We start from the raw sequence: 13778 nt of genomic DNA, 5'->3' as shown, positions 1-13778 counted from the left end.
GTCCTGGGCATTACGGCATCAGGCTACAGCTCAGCAGGTGTGCCAGGCGGCTACCTGGTCGAGTCTGCACACTTTTACCAAGCATTATCAGGTGCATACCTACGCTTCGGCGGATGCCAGCCTAGGTAGACAAGTCCTGCAGGCGGCGGTGGCCCACCTGTAAGAAAGGGCTGCCTGACAGCCCGATCACGAGGTATTCTTTTACCCACCCAGGGACTGCTTTTGGACGTCCCAATTGTCTGGGTCTTCCCAATTAGGAGCGAAAAAGAAGAAGGGAATTTTGTTTACTTACCGTAAATTCCTTTTCTTCTAGCTCCAATTGGGAGACCCAGCACCCGCCCTGTTTTTTCTTAGGGTATTTGTTTTTCGGGTGCACATGTTGTTCATGTTGATAAGTTACGTTCTCCGATATTGTTTATCGGATTGAATTTGTTTTTGAAACAGTTATTGGCTTTCCTCCTTCTTGCTTTTGCACTAAAACTGAGGGACCCGTGCTCCCACGGGGGGGTGTATAGCCAGAAGGGGAGGGGCCTTACACTTTTAAGTGTAGTACTTTGTGCGGCCTCCGGAGGCAGTAGCTATACACCCAATTGTCTGGGTCTCCCAATTGGAGCTAGAAGAAAAGGAATTTACGGTAAGTAAACAAAATTCCCTTCTTTCCCAATCCTGTACATGACCGAATTTAACAAAAATTTGGGCAGTGAGCGCTAGAACCTCAATCCTCCGCAGTCAGGCTGGCCATACATATTAGATGCCTGTCTGGCAAACGGTGCTTGGGTTGGCAGTCATTTCAGCCAACACTTATACATAGCCACAGACTAAAGGGTACTTTACACGCTGCGATCTCGCTAACGAGATCGCAAGAATCGTACCCGCCCCCGTCAGTTGTGCGACACGGGCAGATCGCTGCCCGTGGAGCAGAACCTCGCTTGACCCCGTCACACGGACTTACCTGCCCTGCGACGTCGCTCTGGCCGGCGAACCGCCTCCTTTCTAAGGGAGCGGTTCGTGCAGCGTTACAGCGACGTAACACGGCAGGCGTCCAATAGAAGCGGAGGGGCGGAGATGAGCGGGATGTAACATCCCGCCCACCTCCTTCCTTCCGCATTGCCGGTGGAGGCAGGTAAGGAGATGTCCGTCGCTCCTGCGGTGTCACACACAGCGATGTGTGCTGCCGCAGGAACGAGGAACAACATCGTTAATAAGCAGAGAACGGTTTTTGGTTTCAGGACGACCTCTCCGCTGCAAACGATTTTGTCCGCTTTTGCGATCTTTTAAGGTCGCTCGTACGTGTCACACACTGCGATATTGTTAATGACGCCGGATGTGCGTCACAAACACCGTGACCCCGACCATAATTCACTAACGATATCGCAGCGTGTAAAGTACCCTTTAGGCTATGTTCACACACTGCATCTTTTTCTGCTTTTTGGGTGCATTTTTGAAGTTTCAAAGATGCACATAAATGCATGCACTTCCTTTCCCCAGCAAATTCTATGAGATTTCTATTTCTTCGTCGCTCCATTGGGAGACCCAGACGATTGGGTGTATAGCTACTGCCTCCGGAGGCCACACAAAGCATTACACTAAAAAGTGTAAGGCCCCTCCCCTTCTGGCTATACACCCCCAGTGGGATCACTGGCTCACCAGTTTTCTGCTTTGTGCGAAGGAGGTCAGACATCCACGCATAGCTCCACTGTTTAGTCAGCAGTAGCTGCTGACTATATCGGATGGAAGAAAAGAGGGCCCATATAGGGCCCCCAGCATGCTCCCTTCTCACCCCGCTTGTGGTTTGTAAGGTTGAGGTACCTATTGCTGGTACGGCGGCTGGAGCCCACATGCTGTTTTCCTTCCACATCCCCCTGAGGGGCTCTGAGGAAGTGGGATCTTACCGGCCCCAAAGCCCTGAGGCCGGGCTCCATCCACAGACCCATTGAACCTGCTGGATACGGAGCTGGGTACCGTTCAGGGACATGGCCCTGCACCATTCAGGTACTCTAAGTACAAAAAAGAAACAAAACCGCTCACCACTGCAGAGACAAGCCTGAATATATCCTCCTGTTAGTCCCCTTTGGTCCGGCACGGATTACGGCAGCAAGCCGAGAAGATAATGGAAGAAAGCAGTGGAAAAATCCAGCTGGACTCCAAAGGGATAAATAAAAATGCTTCTTTATTTATATCAACTCGATTAAAAATATATATCCATTTCTCAAGTAAAGACACCGGCTTGTTCACACTGATGCATGGCAGATGTATACTACTACGCGTTTCGGCGGAACGCCTTCCTCAGGTCATGGCCCTGCACCATTCAGGTACTCTGTGTCCCCGTACACACAGGCACAGCACACTCCAGACTTGCTGGGTGTGCTAGTGCGCCGGGGACAGTAAAGGGTTACAGTCACTGCAGCCTAGCTGAGTGACTTTATGTATGGGGAACTACCGCGCCGGACGCTCCGGGAGCGGCGGCGCGGCTGGGACTTGTAGTGCGCCGGGGACTTTGCGCCGACCGCGCTTTTACGGCGGCGGCGCTTATAAATCCAGTCCCCGGCTTTTGCGGCCTAGCTCCGCTTCGTTCCCGCCCCCACCCTGTCAATCAGGGTAGGGGAGAGACGCTGTACAATCAGCAGCGCCGAGGGCTGGAGCCTTATTTACATGCTCCAGCCCTCTCACTGGACACTGTGGGACGCCGGTTTCCCGCTCTGACTTGGGGGCACGCCCACGGCCCGCCCCTACTCACACGAGCTGGAGAAGACGCCGGCAGCCATTCCTGCAGTCCGAGCTGAGAGATCGGACTCTGGGCAACCAGGCACAGGACTAGGGCGACCACACACCCGCTTATAGGCGGGCGGTAAGCGGCACCTGAAGTGCTGACCCCACTAAATACCGCAGTTGTCCATTTGTATTTTTATGCTTACACTGCATAGGTCGCTATCTTTGGCTATATGCCCTCTTAGATGGCGACACATCAGCAGCAGGAAAGCAGGGGTGCTAAGGCACAGGCTTTCTATGCTGCTTGTATTGCACGTACTGAAGTGTTCATGTGTATTTATGCTTGTATGCTATACACTGCACTGTACGGTCGCTAGTCTGGGCTATTTTCGCCTAGAATGACTAGACTACAGCAGCAGAAAAGCAGGGGTGCTGAGGCACAGGTTTTTTCTATGCTGCTTGTATTGCAGGGGTTGCAGTGTTCATTTGTACTTATGCTTGTATGCTATACATTGCACTGTATGGTCGATATTCTGGGCTATATTCCCCTAGATGGCTAGTCTACAGCGGCAGAAAAGCAGGGGTGCCAAGGCACAGGCTTTCTATGCTGCTTGTATTGCATGTGCTGCAGTGTTCATTGTACTTTATGCTTGTATGCTATACATTGCATTGTACGGTCGCCATTATTGGCTCTATGTCCTAGATGGCTAGTCGGCAGCAGCATATAAGCAACACAGGCTTTCGATGCTGTTTTTACTGCATGTGATACTGTTCCACGGCACTGAACCCCATTGTGTGCAATGCTCCCCTGGAGCACTTGGTCAGCCGGGGTCTCTACTAGACGTGGCCAAAGGAACCACCTGTCAACCCTGTCCAAGGACAGGGATGGAGTTGCAATGGGATAGAGACTTGCAGTCCGGACAGGCCATGGGCAATCTGGATCATTGCTCCCTGGCCACCCTCATTGGGAATAAAATCGGTGCTCCGGGGGGGGGTCCCAGGAGGCTCTCTGTATGATGAGGCAGACGTAGCTCATCAGGACTTTGATCCTGACAACGCTCTCAATCCGGATACACCGGATGGTGACGCCATAAGGAATGATCCTATAGCGTCCATCAATGGAATGTTGGATCTTTCTCCCTCAGCTCCCCCAGCGGAGGAGTCAGCTTCACAGCAGGAGAAGTCCCATTTCAGTAGCTCAAACGTATATTGAGTATTTTTCTGGCCACGCTGACTTCAGAGAAGCAGTCCAGGAACACCACGCTTACCAGATAAGCGTTTTCTCCAAACGTATTAAGGATACACGTTATCCTTTTCCCCCTGACGTGGTCAAGCGCGGGACCCAGGGTCCAAAGGTGGATTCTCCAATCTCCAGGCTTGCAGCTAGAGCTATAGTTGCAGTGGAGATGGGACTTCACTTAAAGATGCCAGACAGATGGACTCTGGTTGAAATCTGTCTATGAGGCTATCGGCGTGTCGGTTGCTCCGGCATTTACAGCCGTATGGGCACCCTAAGCTTTTCAGCTGTTCTTGCACAGCTGGTCTTGAGCATATGTACATTTGTGCCGCAGGGGCGTCCGTAACCTCGCAATGTCTGCATTGCGACTTACCCTATTAATGCTGTCCTGGACGGACAGTCGAGGTTTCGGTCCTTCCCAAGCTCGGGCAGGTCCCAATTGTCCTCGTCCAGAAGAGCTGAAAAGCCTCAGAGGGGCTCAGTTTCCGGGGGCTCAATCACGCCCAAGGAAGGCAGCCGGAGGAACCGCTACCAAGGCGGTCTCCTCATGACTCTCAGCTCTCTCATCTCTCCGCATCCGCGGTTGATGGCAGACTCGCTCGCCTTTGGCGACATTTAGCTGCCACAGGTCACAGACCGGTGGGTGAGGGACATTGTGCCCACGTGCACAGGACAGAGTTCTGTTCTCGTCCTCCGACTCGATTCTTCAGAACGTCCCCACCTCCCCACCGAGCCGATGCTCTTCTGCAGGCAGAAGGAGTGGTAATCCCTGTTCCTCTTCAGGAACAAGACACGGTTTTCCTCCAATCTGGTTGTGGTGCCAAAAAAGGATGGCTCTTTCCGTTCCGTTCTGGACCTAAAACTGCTCAACAAGCACGTGGAGGCCAGGCGGTTCCGGATGAAACCCTCCGCTCCGTCATTGCCTCAATGTCTCAAGGATATTTCCTAGCATCAATAGACATCAAAGATGCTTATCTCCACGTGCCGATTGCTACAGAGCACCAATGTTTTCTACGTTTCGTGATGGGAGACGACCATCTTCAGTTCGTAGCTCTGCCATTCGGTCTGGCGACAACCCCACGGGTGTTCACCAAGGTCATGGCGGCAGTGGTAGCAGTCTTGCACTCACAGGGACACTCTGTGATCCCTTACTTGGACGATCTACTTGTCAAGGCACCCTCTCAAGAGGCATGCCAACTCAGCCTGAATGTTGCGCTGGAGACTCTCCAGACGTTCGGGTGGATCATCGACTTCTCAAAGTCAAACCTGTCACCGACCCAATCACTAACGTATCTTGGCATGGAGTTTCATACCCTGTCAGCGCTAGTGAAGCTCCCGCTGGACAAGCAGCGGTCACTACAGACTGGGGTGCAGACTCTCCGTCAAGGTCAGTCGCACTCCTTAAGACGCCTCATGCACTTCCTCGGGAAGATGGTGGCGGCAATGGAGGCGGTTCCGTTTGCGCAGTTTCATCTGCGTCCTCTTATTGGGACATTCTCCGCCAATGGGACGGGAAGTCAACATCCCTGAACAGGAAAGTATCCTTTTCGGAAGGACTCTCTGCAATGGTGGCTTCTTCCCACCTCATTATCACAGGGAAGATCCTTCCTACCACCGTCTTGGACGGTAGTCACGACAGACGCGAGTCTGTCAGGGTGGGGAGCAGTTTTTCTCCACCACAGGGCTCAGGGTACGTGGACTCAGCAAGAGTCCACCCTTCAGATCCATGTTCTGGAAATCAGAGCAGCGTATCTTGCCCTACTAGCCTTCCAGCAGTGGCTGGAAGGAAAGCAGATCCGAATTCAGTCGGACAACTCCACAGCGGTGGCATACATCAATCACCAAGGAGGGACACGCAGTCGGCAAGCCTTCCAGGAAGTCCGGCGGATTCTGACGTGGGTGGAAGCCACGGCCTCCACCGTATCCGCAGTTCACATCCCCGGCGTAGAAAACTGGGAAGCAGACTTCCTCAGCCGCCAGGGCATGGACGCAGGGGAATGGTCCCTTCACCCGGACGTGTTTCAGGAAATCTGTAGCCGCTGGGGAAGGCCGGACGTCGACCTAATGGCGTCCAGGCACAACAACAAGGTCCCAACCTTCATAGCACGGTCTCGCGATCACAGAACTCTGGCGGCAGACGCCTTAGTGCAAGATTGGTCGCAGTTCCGGCTCCCTTATGTGTTTCCACCTCTGGCACTCTTGCCCAGAGTGCTACGCAAGATCAGATCCGACTGCAGCCGCGTCATACTCGTCGCCCCAGACTGGCCAAGGAGGGCGTGGTATCCGGATCTGTGGCATCTCACGGTCGGCCAACCGTCGGCACTACCAGACCGACCAGACTTACTGTCCCAAGGGCCGTTTTTCCATCGGAATTCTGCGGCCCTGAACCTGACTGTGTGGCCATTGAGTCCTGGATCCTAGGGTCTTCAGGATTATCCCAAGGGGTCGTTGCCACCATGAGACAGGCTAGGAAGCCCACGTCCGCTAAGATCTACCACAGAACGTGGAAGATATTCTTATCCTGGTGCTCTGCTCAGGGAGTGTCTCCCTGGCCTTTTGCATTGCCTACCTTTCTTTCTTTCCTGCAATCTGGGTTAGAAAAAGGTTTGTCGCTCGGCTCCCTTAAAGGGCAAGTCTCGGCGCTATCCGTCTTTTTTCAAAAGCGTCTAGCACGGCTTCCTAAGGTGCGCACGTTCCTGCAGGGGGTTTGTCATATTGTACCCCCGTACAAGCGGCCGTTAGATCCATGGGATCTGAACAGGGTACTAGTTGCCCTCCAGAAGCCGCCCTTCGAGCCTCTGAGGGAGGTTTCACTTTCTAGACTATCACAGAAAGTGGCTTTTCTGGTAGCGATCACATCTCTTCGGAGAGTGTCTGAGCTAGCAGCGCTGTCATCCAAGGCTCCTTTCCTGGTCTTCCACCAGGACAAGGTAGTGCTGCGCCCCATTCAGGAGTTTCTCCCGAAGGTGGTATCCTCTTTTCATCTTAATCAGGATATCTCTTTGCCTTCTTTTTGTCCTCATGCAGTTCATCGGTATGAGAAGAATTTACATTTGTTAGATCTGGTGAGAGCACTCAGAATCTACATTTCCCGCATGGCGCCCCTGCGCCGCTCCGATGCACTCTTTGTCCTTGTCGCTGGTAAGCGCAAAGGGTCGCAGGCTTCCAAAGCCACCCTGGCTCGATGGATCAAAGAACCAATTCTTGAAGCCTACCGTTCTGCTGGGCTTCCGGTTCCATCAGGGCTGAAGGCCCATTCTACCAGAGCCGTGGGTGCGTCCTGGGCATTACGACACCAGGCTACGGCTCAACAGGTGTGCCAGGCAGCTACCTGGTCGAGTCTGCACACTTTCACCAAACATTATCAGGTGCATACCTACGCTTCGGCGGACGCCAGCCTAGGTAGAAGAGTCCTGCAGGCGGCGGTTGCCTCCTCGTAGGGGAGAGCTGTTTTGCAGCTCTAACTTGAGGTATTAATTTACCCACCCAGGGACAGCTTTTGGACGTCCCAATCGTCTGGGTCTCCCAATGGAGCGCCGAAGAAGAAGGGAATTTTGTTACTTACCGTAAATGACTTTTCTTCTAGCTCCTATTGGGAGACCCAGCACCCGCCCTGTTGTCCTTCGGGATTTTTGGGTTTTTTCGGGTACACATGTTGTTCATGTTGAACGGTTTTTCAGTTCTCCGATGTTACTCGGAGTGAATTTGTTTAACCAAGTTATTGGCTTTCCTCCTTCTTGCTGTTGCACTAAAACTGGTGAGCCAGTGATCCCACTGGGGGTGTATAGCCAGAAGGGGAGGGGCCTTACACTTTTTAGTGTAATGCTTTGTGTGGCCTCCGGAGGCAGTAGCTATACACCCAATCGTCTGGGTCTCCCAATAGGAGCTAGAAGGAAAGGAATTTACGGTAAGTAACAAAATTCCCTTCTTTGCTGTCTGCACAGTGCATCTTTTTTTGGCTGCATTTTTAAAGACTCAGCCAAGATGCAGCATGTCAATTATTTTTGCGTTTTGTCCCTGCGTTTTGGAGGACTGTCAGATCAAGCCCCCGCTGACTTGGGGTCGGTGGGGGATTAATCCCTGGTATCTGGCTAGATGCCGGTGCCCATATAAAGTCTATGGGGACCAGAATCTGACACAAAGGGGTAGGAGCAAGCCCTTCATACTTACCGAATCACCGACACGGCTGTTGTCACACTGCTCCCACAGCCGTTCATTCATCTCCCAGGCCGCTCATTACCGTTATTGAATATGCACTGCTTTACACGCCCACCAGTGGCTGTGATTGGTTGCAGTCAGACGAGCCCCCACCCTAAGTGACAGAGTCTGACTGCAACCAATCACATATATCAAGCAAATTCAGTCAGTTATCCGACGTTTCGACACACCTGGGTCTTAATCAAAAGTCGCTGTACAGTAGGTCACTGGAGGGTGAAAGATGAGGTGTACTGTAGCACTGATGCAAAGGGGAAGATGCCTTGAGGATAGTATACAGGATAGTATACAGGGTATGCAAGCAAAAAAACAAAAAAGTGAGCCGGAGTATGAGATGGTATACATGGAGCTTGTGAGCTCATGTTCACACTGGCCATTAGACAAAGAGAAACCAAGGGAAAAATTGTGAAAACATACCCTGCTGTAACTAAATAAAAGCATAGTGCATATAAACATAGGGTACTTAGTAAACACTGTTTTTGATCAAAAAAAGCATAAAGCTATCCCACCAACGCCAAGGTGTACCCAGTTGGGATAGTATCTACACTCTCTAATATTAAAACCTTACCATGGGTCTAAAATAGGCCTCAATGTGGCTAAGGGCCTATTTTAGACCCATGGTAAGGTTTTAATATTAGCGAGGGTATGCAAGCGCAACATCGCTGTTACTAATAGTTTCTTGTATTACCCCCTCTTTCACCACTTTATTAACCCCCTAAACACCCCTCCAGGTCCAACATAATCCACACAAGGTCCCGTGACGCTTCCAGCACTACTACATATCTGAAGCTCATAGCGAACGTCATAGAACAGGACTGCCCGCTGTGAGCTCCACTCAGCAACTGAAGGGAGCCGTGCGATAAGCGATGATCTCACTCAGGTGATTTACGGTTACAGCTGGAGTCCTCCACCTGTGACCTCAAATCAGGCCTCAACTGAAGTGAGCTGTGCGATCAGCGAGACGTCACTCAGTTGATTTGCTGTCACAGCTGGAGGGACTCCAGCTGTAACCGTAAATCACCTGAGTGACGTCACCTCTTATTGCTAGGCTTACTTCAGTTGCTGAGTGGAGCTCAGAGCGGTCAGTCTTCTTCTATGGCGCTTGCTGTGAGCCTCAGATATGTAACAGTGCTAGATGTGTCATGGGACCTCATGTGGATTAAGTCAGACCTGGAGGAGTGTTTGGGGGTTAATAAAGTGGTGAAAGAGGGGGGTTTTTTTGTCTTTTAGTACAAATAAAGCATTATTTTGGTGTTTTGTTTATTTTTTTTCACTTACAGATTAGTGATGGGGGGTCTCGTAGATGCCTGCCATTACTAGAGTAACAGAGGAATTGTGAAAGCTTACCATACATGGTTTTATCAATGTAAGAAATTGGAGATATATCCCATATTAATATTGATGGCAAAAATAGGACCAAAACACAAACTAATTGCGAGAGAACCTCAAAAAAGCAAACAAAAAAAAGCGATCAAGGTGCATGTACAATAATTCTCTATTGAACCAATAGAAAAAAGGTGAAATGGACGGTATACATCCAAAATTACAATGCACAAGGGTCAAAGGCTTCTATGAAAGTGCCATTTTCTGGGGTGCAATTCACAGCGGGGGGCCCAGAAAGCTTGGACCACCCTGCGCTGCGGATTCCAATCTGTTATGATCCGGAACCATGAAAGATCACCACAAATCATTGGCAAAAAGGTGACAAGAGCATTGGCAACTAATCTGGCCGCCATCCCCTTACTAACCAACACAACTAGAAGTAGCCGAGGGGTGAACTAACATCCTGTGCACCGCGAACCCAGCCGGAGAACTAACTATCCTAAAGGTAGGAAAGATGAATAACTCTCTGCCTCAGAAAATAGACAAGAATAGCAAGCCCCCCACATTCAAAGACTGCGGTGATATAGGAAAAACACAATACACAGGTAGATGACAGGATTAGCAAAAGGTGAGGCCCCTGCTGACTAAAATAGGAAAGGACAGGAAAGGGACTGATGGTAGCCAGAGAAAAACCCTGCAAAATACCAACTTCCTGATAGTACAAAAAGGCCCTCAGATCGCTCGATCTGAACTCCATCCTATACCAGGTGCGCTTGTCATACCAATGAACAGAAAACAAGAATTATAACAAATTCAACAAGCCATAAACACATGGACCCAAAGGAGCTATACTCCACACAGAACTGCAGGGAGTTCCTCAACAATCCACTGAGGGGGAAAATTCCTGGAAGGAAATAAACTGAAACCAACCACAACAAATGACAAACCCAGATAAGCAAAAGAACCAGGCAATAAATAAAGAGCAAGAACGTATCTGGAGTGGATGTGATTTAGAGCAGGATTAAGCAGGCTAGAGATACAAAGAACAACTGACATCCGGCAACAGCCTGCAATCAGACCAGGATTTAAATAAGCAGAGTTAGGAAAGGAAACACCCACTGCACAACCCACCTGGTCTCTGTCCAAACCCTTCCTGGCCACCAGAGGGAGCCTCCCAGCAGCCAAGACATAACTAACATTCACAACACCAATCCCCAGCTGCCTAGTTGTACCTGGCTGGACAGAAAAATTGGTCAAAGCCCATGTTGTGTTTTTCTTTTGTTTTTGTTTTTTTAAATTATTTCATGAAATAATTAAAAAAGGGCTTCCCTATATTTTTGGTTCCCAGCCAATTACAAATGGGCAGCTAGGAGTTGGGGGCAAGCTCGTACCTGCCTGCTGTACCTGGCTAGCATACAGAAATATGGCAAAGCCATATTTTTGCAAAAAGCTTTAAAAAAAAAAAAAAAAGGCTTCCCTGGATTTTCCATTGCCAGTGAAAATAACACCAAGCAGTGGGGGTTAGCAGCCAGTAGCTGCTTGGATTACCCTTAGCTAGCAATAGAAAATGCAGCAGGAGCCCACGCATATTTTTTTAATTATTCATTTAAATAACTAAAAAAAAAAATCCTTCCCTGTATTTTGATTGCCTGACATCATAGTACTGTAAAAATAAATCATAAAAAAAGATGTAGCGCTCTGCGGTATTTTTGATTCTCAGCGCAGATAAAGCGGACAGCTATGGGTTGCCACCCCCATCTGCCTAATTTACCTTGGCTGGCAATCAAAATACAGAGAAGCCCATTATTTTTTTTTTTTTTTATTTAAAAAAAAAATAATTAAAAAATGCGTGGGCACCTGCCGTATTTTGATTGCCAGGCAGGTAAAGCCAGGAAGCAGGGGGCTGGGATTCTCTGCAGCCTGCAGCCGCCCGTGGAGATGGCGCATTGTTTATTAGCGCCATTTCCAGGCGCTATACCCGGCTCGGTCAGCAGCCCTGATGGTGGTGGCATGCTGGGTAATAAAGGGGTTAATACCAGCTTTGTATTCTCTGATAGTACTAAGCCTGAAATTCATGGTGTCACGCCAAATTAGGCATGGCCACCATGAATTTCTAGAAAACTGTAAACAAAAAACACAACACCGAGAAGAATTTTTTTATTAGAAATAAAACAAAAAAAAAACATTTAGAGACTCCTTCTTTATTATAAAAATCCTTAGTCCAACGTAATCCACAGGGACAGCAAAGTCAAATCTGCTTCATCACTGTGCACAGACAGTGACTATACATAGTGAGAAGCAGAGAGACCCATGTCAGCTGTGCTACATCACTATGCACAGACAGTCTACACACAGTGAAAAGCAAAGCGCAATGTCAACTCTGCTTCATTACTGTGAACAGAGGGTGTCTATACATAGTGAGAAGCAAAGCACAATGTCAACTCTGCTTCATCACTGTGCACCGACAGTGTCTATACACAGTGAGAAGCACAGAGAGCCATGTCAGCTCTGCTACAAGACTCTGTACAGAGTGATGTAGCAGAGCTGACAGTGAGGGGATGATTTCTCTTGTGTCTCTCATTGCATCACCCCACTCTCAGGACAGGAGTGCCTCAGCTGTGGAAATACATGCAGCCGACCCACTGCTGTCGGGAGATTGTGCGCCGTGATGCGATGACACTCGAATCACGGCGCACCAGGACTTTTGATGATGTCATACTCACGTGACCAGTCTGTAGCCACTGAGGTAATACAACATTCACACGTGACTGGTCACATGGGTATGACATCACGGGCACGGTAGCTCCTATTAGCCACAGGTGCTTACCGGGTGGCACTGCAATGATCGGACGGACGCGGAAGCAGAAGCGCCGGGAGACAAAGTCTTAAGGACACGTCACGGGACCTGTAAGTATGATTAGAATGTTTTTAATAACGTCCTTTTTTTTTTTACAGCCCCTGGACACGAACTGTAACACGAACGTCCCAGAAAGCTCGTGTTCGGGGTAGTGTGCACAAACACCACTTTACAGTCCGGGTTCGCCCAACCATATTTGCAATGTCAGTTTTTTAGCCTCTTCTCATATTTCGTGTGTAATGAATGTTCTGCCATTTAATATTTGCTATGTCTGTCCCCCATTCAGGTTGACGTTCAAGCTGTGCCACATGTACTGGAACTGGCCTGGTACAATCCGAGTGCCGGCCCCCTGCAAATATGCCCACAAGCTGGCCTTCCTGTCCGGCCAGTTTCTCCACCACGAGCCGTCCATTCAGTTGTGCGACAAACTGTTTTTTCTTTAAATAAGGACATGATTGAACCCGCACTGTGTTAATTGCCTTATGATGCCCCATTTTAGGTTTTTATTTCCCTCGCCCATAAGATCATGCTGAGTCTGAAGATTTAGCATTCACCCCCTTCTATTTTACCATGGTTTGTTGGTTTGTTTTCTTGTTCGTTGCTGTTAGAGAAAAGAGACGTGTGTGACATCGTTTACGCCGGACATATTATAACTCCTCCAGATCCCCGCCTGTACCCAATCATCACCTAGGTCCATTTTGTCACCCACTTTTTGGAGGCTACATAATTGTAGCACTCGGTAGGAGCGTGGTCTATGATCCGGGCTGTGAGACCACAGTCTGACACCAGGAGGTTTTGTTTTGCAGCCACTGGTTTACCACGGGATGGAGACTACCGGCGTATACATAAAACCCGAACCTGTCACATACATCTCCAAATCATCAATGTGTTATCCCAGTAAGAAAATATATATCCTTTAGTTGAAATAAAGTGTGCAGAGGGCAGGTCAGCAATTTACTTCTTATTTTGTTTCTTTTATTTTTCCCCATTTGGCCAATGTTCTGTAGCGCTGTACAATGGACCAAAAAGGCACGTGTGTCAGATTGTAAAAGGTACTTTCTCTGACGCCTCATTGGGGGACACAGGACCATGGGTGTTATGCTGCCTATCAATAGGAGGACACTAAGTAGATGCAAAAAGCATTAGCTCCTCCTCTGCAGTATACACCCCCTGGCCGGGCCAGGCAAGCTCAGTTTTAGCTTAGTGTCTGTAGGAGGCACATCCTTTCAAGGTTTTGTTATTTTTTGAGGGCGACGGTTTCCCTTAGGGACCGATCTCCCAATACCATCAACGGGAGGGAACGCGGAGTGTTGCCTCCACGTACCCCCTCCTGTGACGCTGGATCCTGGGCTGCCTTTTACTGGACGACGGGTCCCACAGACACCGATTTTCCAGAGCCCAGGGCAGAGGCACAATTCCTCAGCCCCTCTTTGCAGG

The 13778-nt window shown here is 49.6% G+C and overlaps 1 protein-coding gene across 1 annotated transcript in view; it reads left to right on the top strand.

Moving 5' to 3' along the window:
• Positions 1 to 13286, top strand: part of PIWIL2 (piwi like RNA-mediated gene silencing 2) — a 376860-nt gene extending 363574 nt beyond the window's left edge. Inside the window, exon 24 of the mRNA XM_075346446.1 lies at positions 12628 to 13286. Coding sequence (XP_075202561.1) covers positions 12628 to 12784 — 157 coding nt within the window. The 3' untranslated portion in view covers positions 12785 to 13286. The remainder of the gene's footprint in view (positions 1 to 12627) is intronic.
• Positions 13287 to 13778: the final 492 nt, after the last annotated feature.

The sequence above is a fragment of the Anomaloglossus baeobatrachus genome, chromosome 4, assembly GCF_048569485.1.
Source record: "Anomaloglossus baeobatrachus isolate aAnoBae1 chromosome 4, aAnoBae1.hap1, whole genome shotgun sequence".
In the NCBI taxonomy this organism is placed as follows: domain Eukaryota; kingdom Metazoa; phylum Chordata; class Amphibia; order Anura; family Aromobatidae; genus Anomaloglossus; species Anomaloglossus baeobatrachus.
Note: the sequence above shows the minus strand (reverse complement) of the source record. Positions and strands in the feature narration are given on the sequence as shown.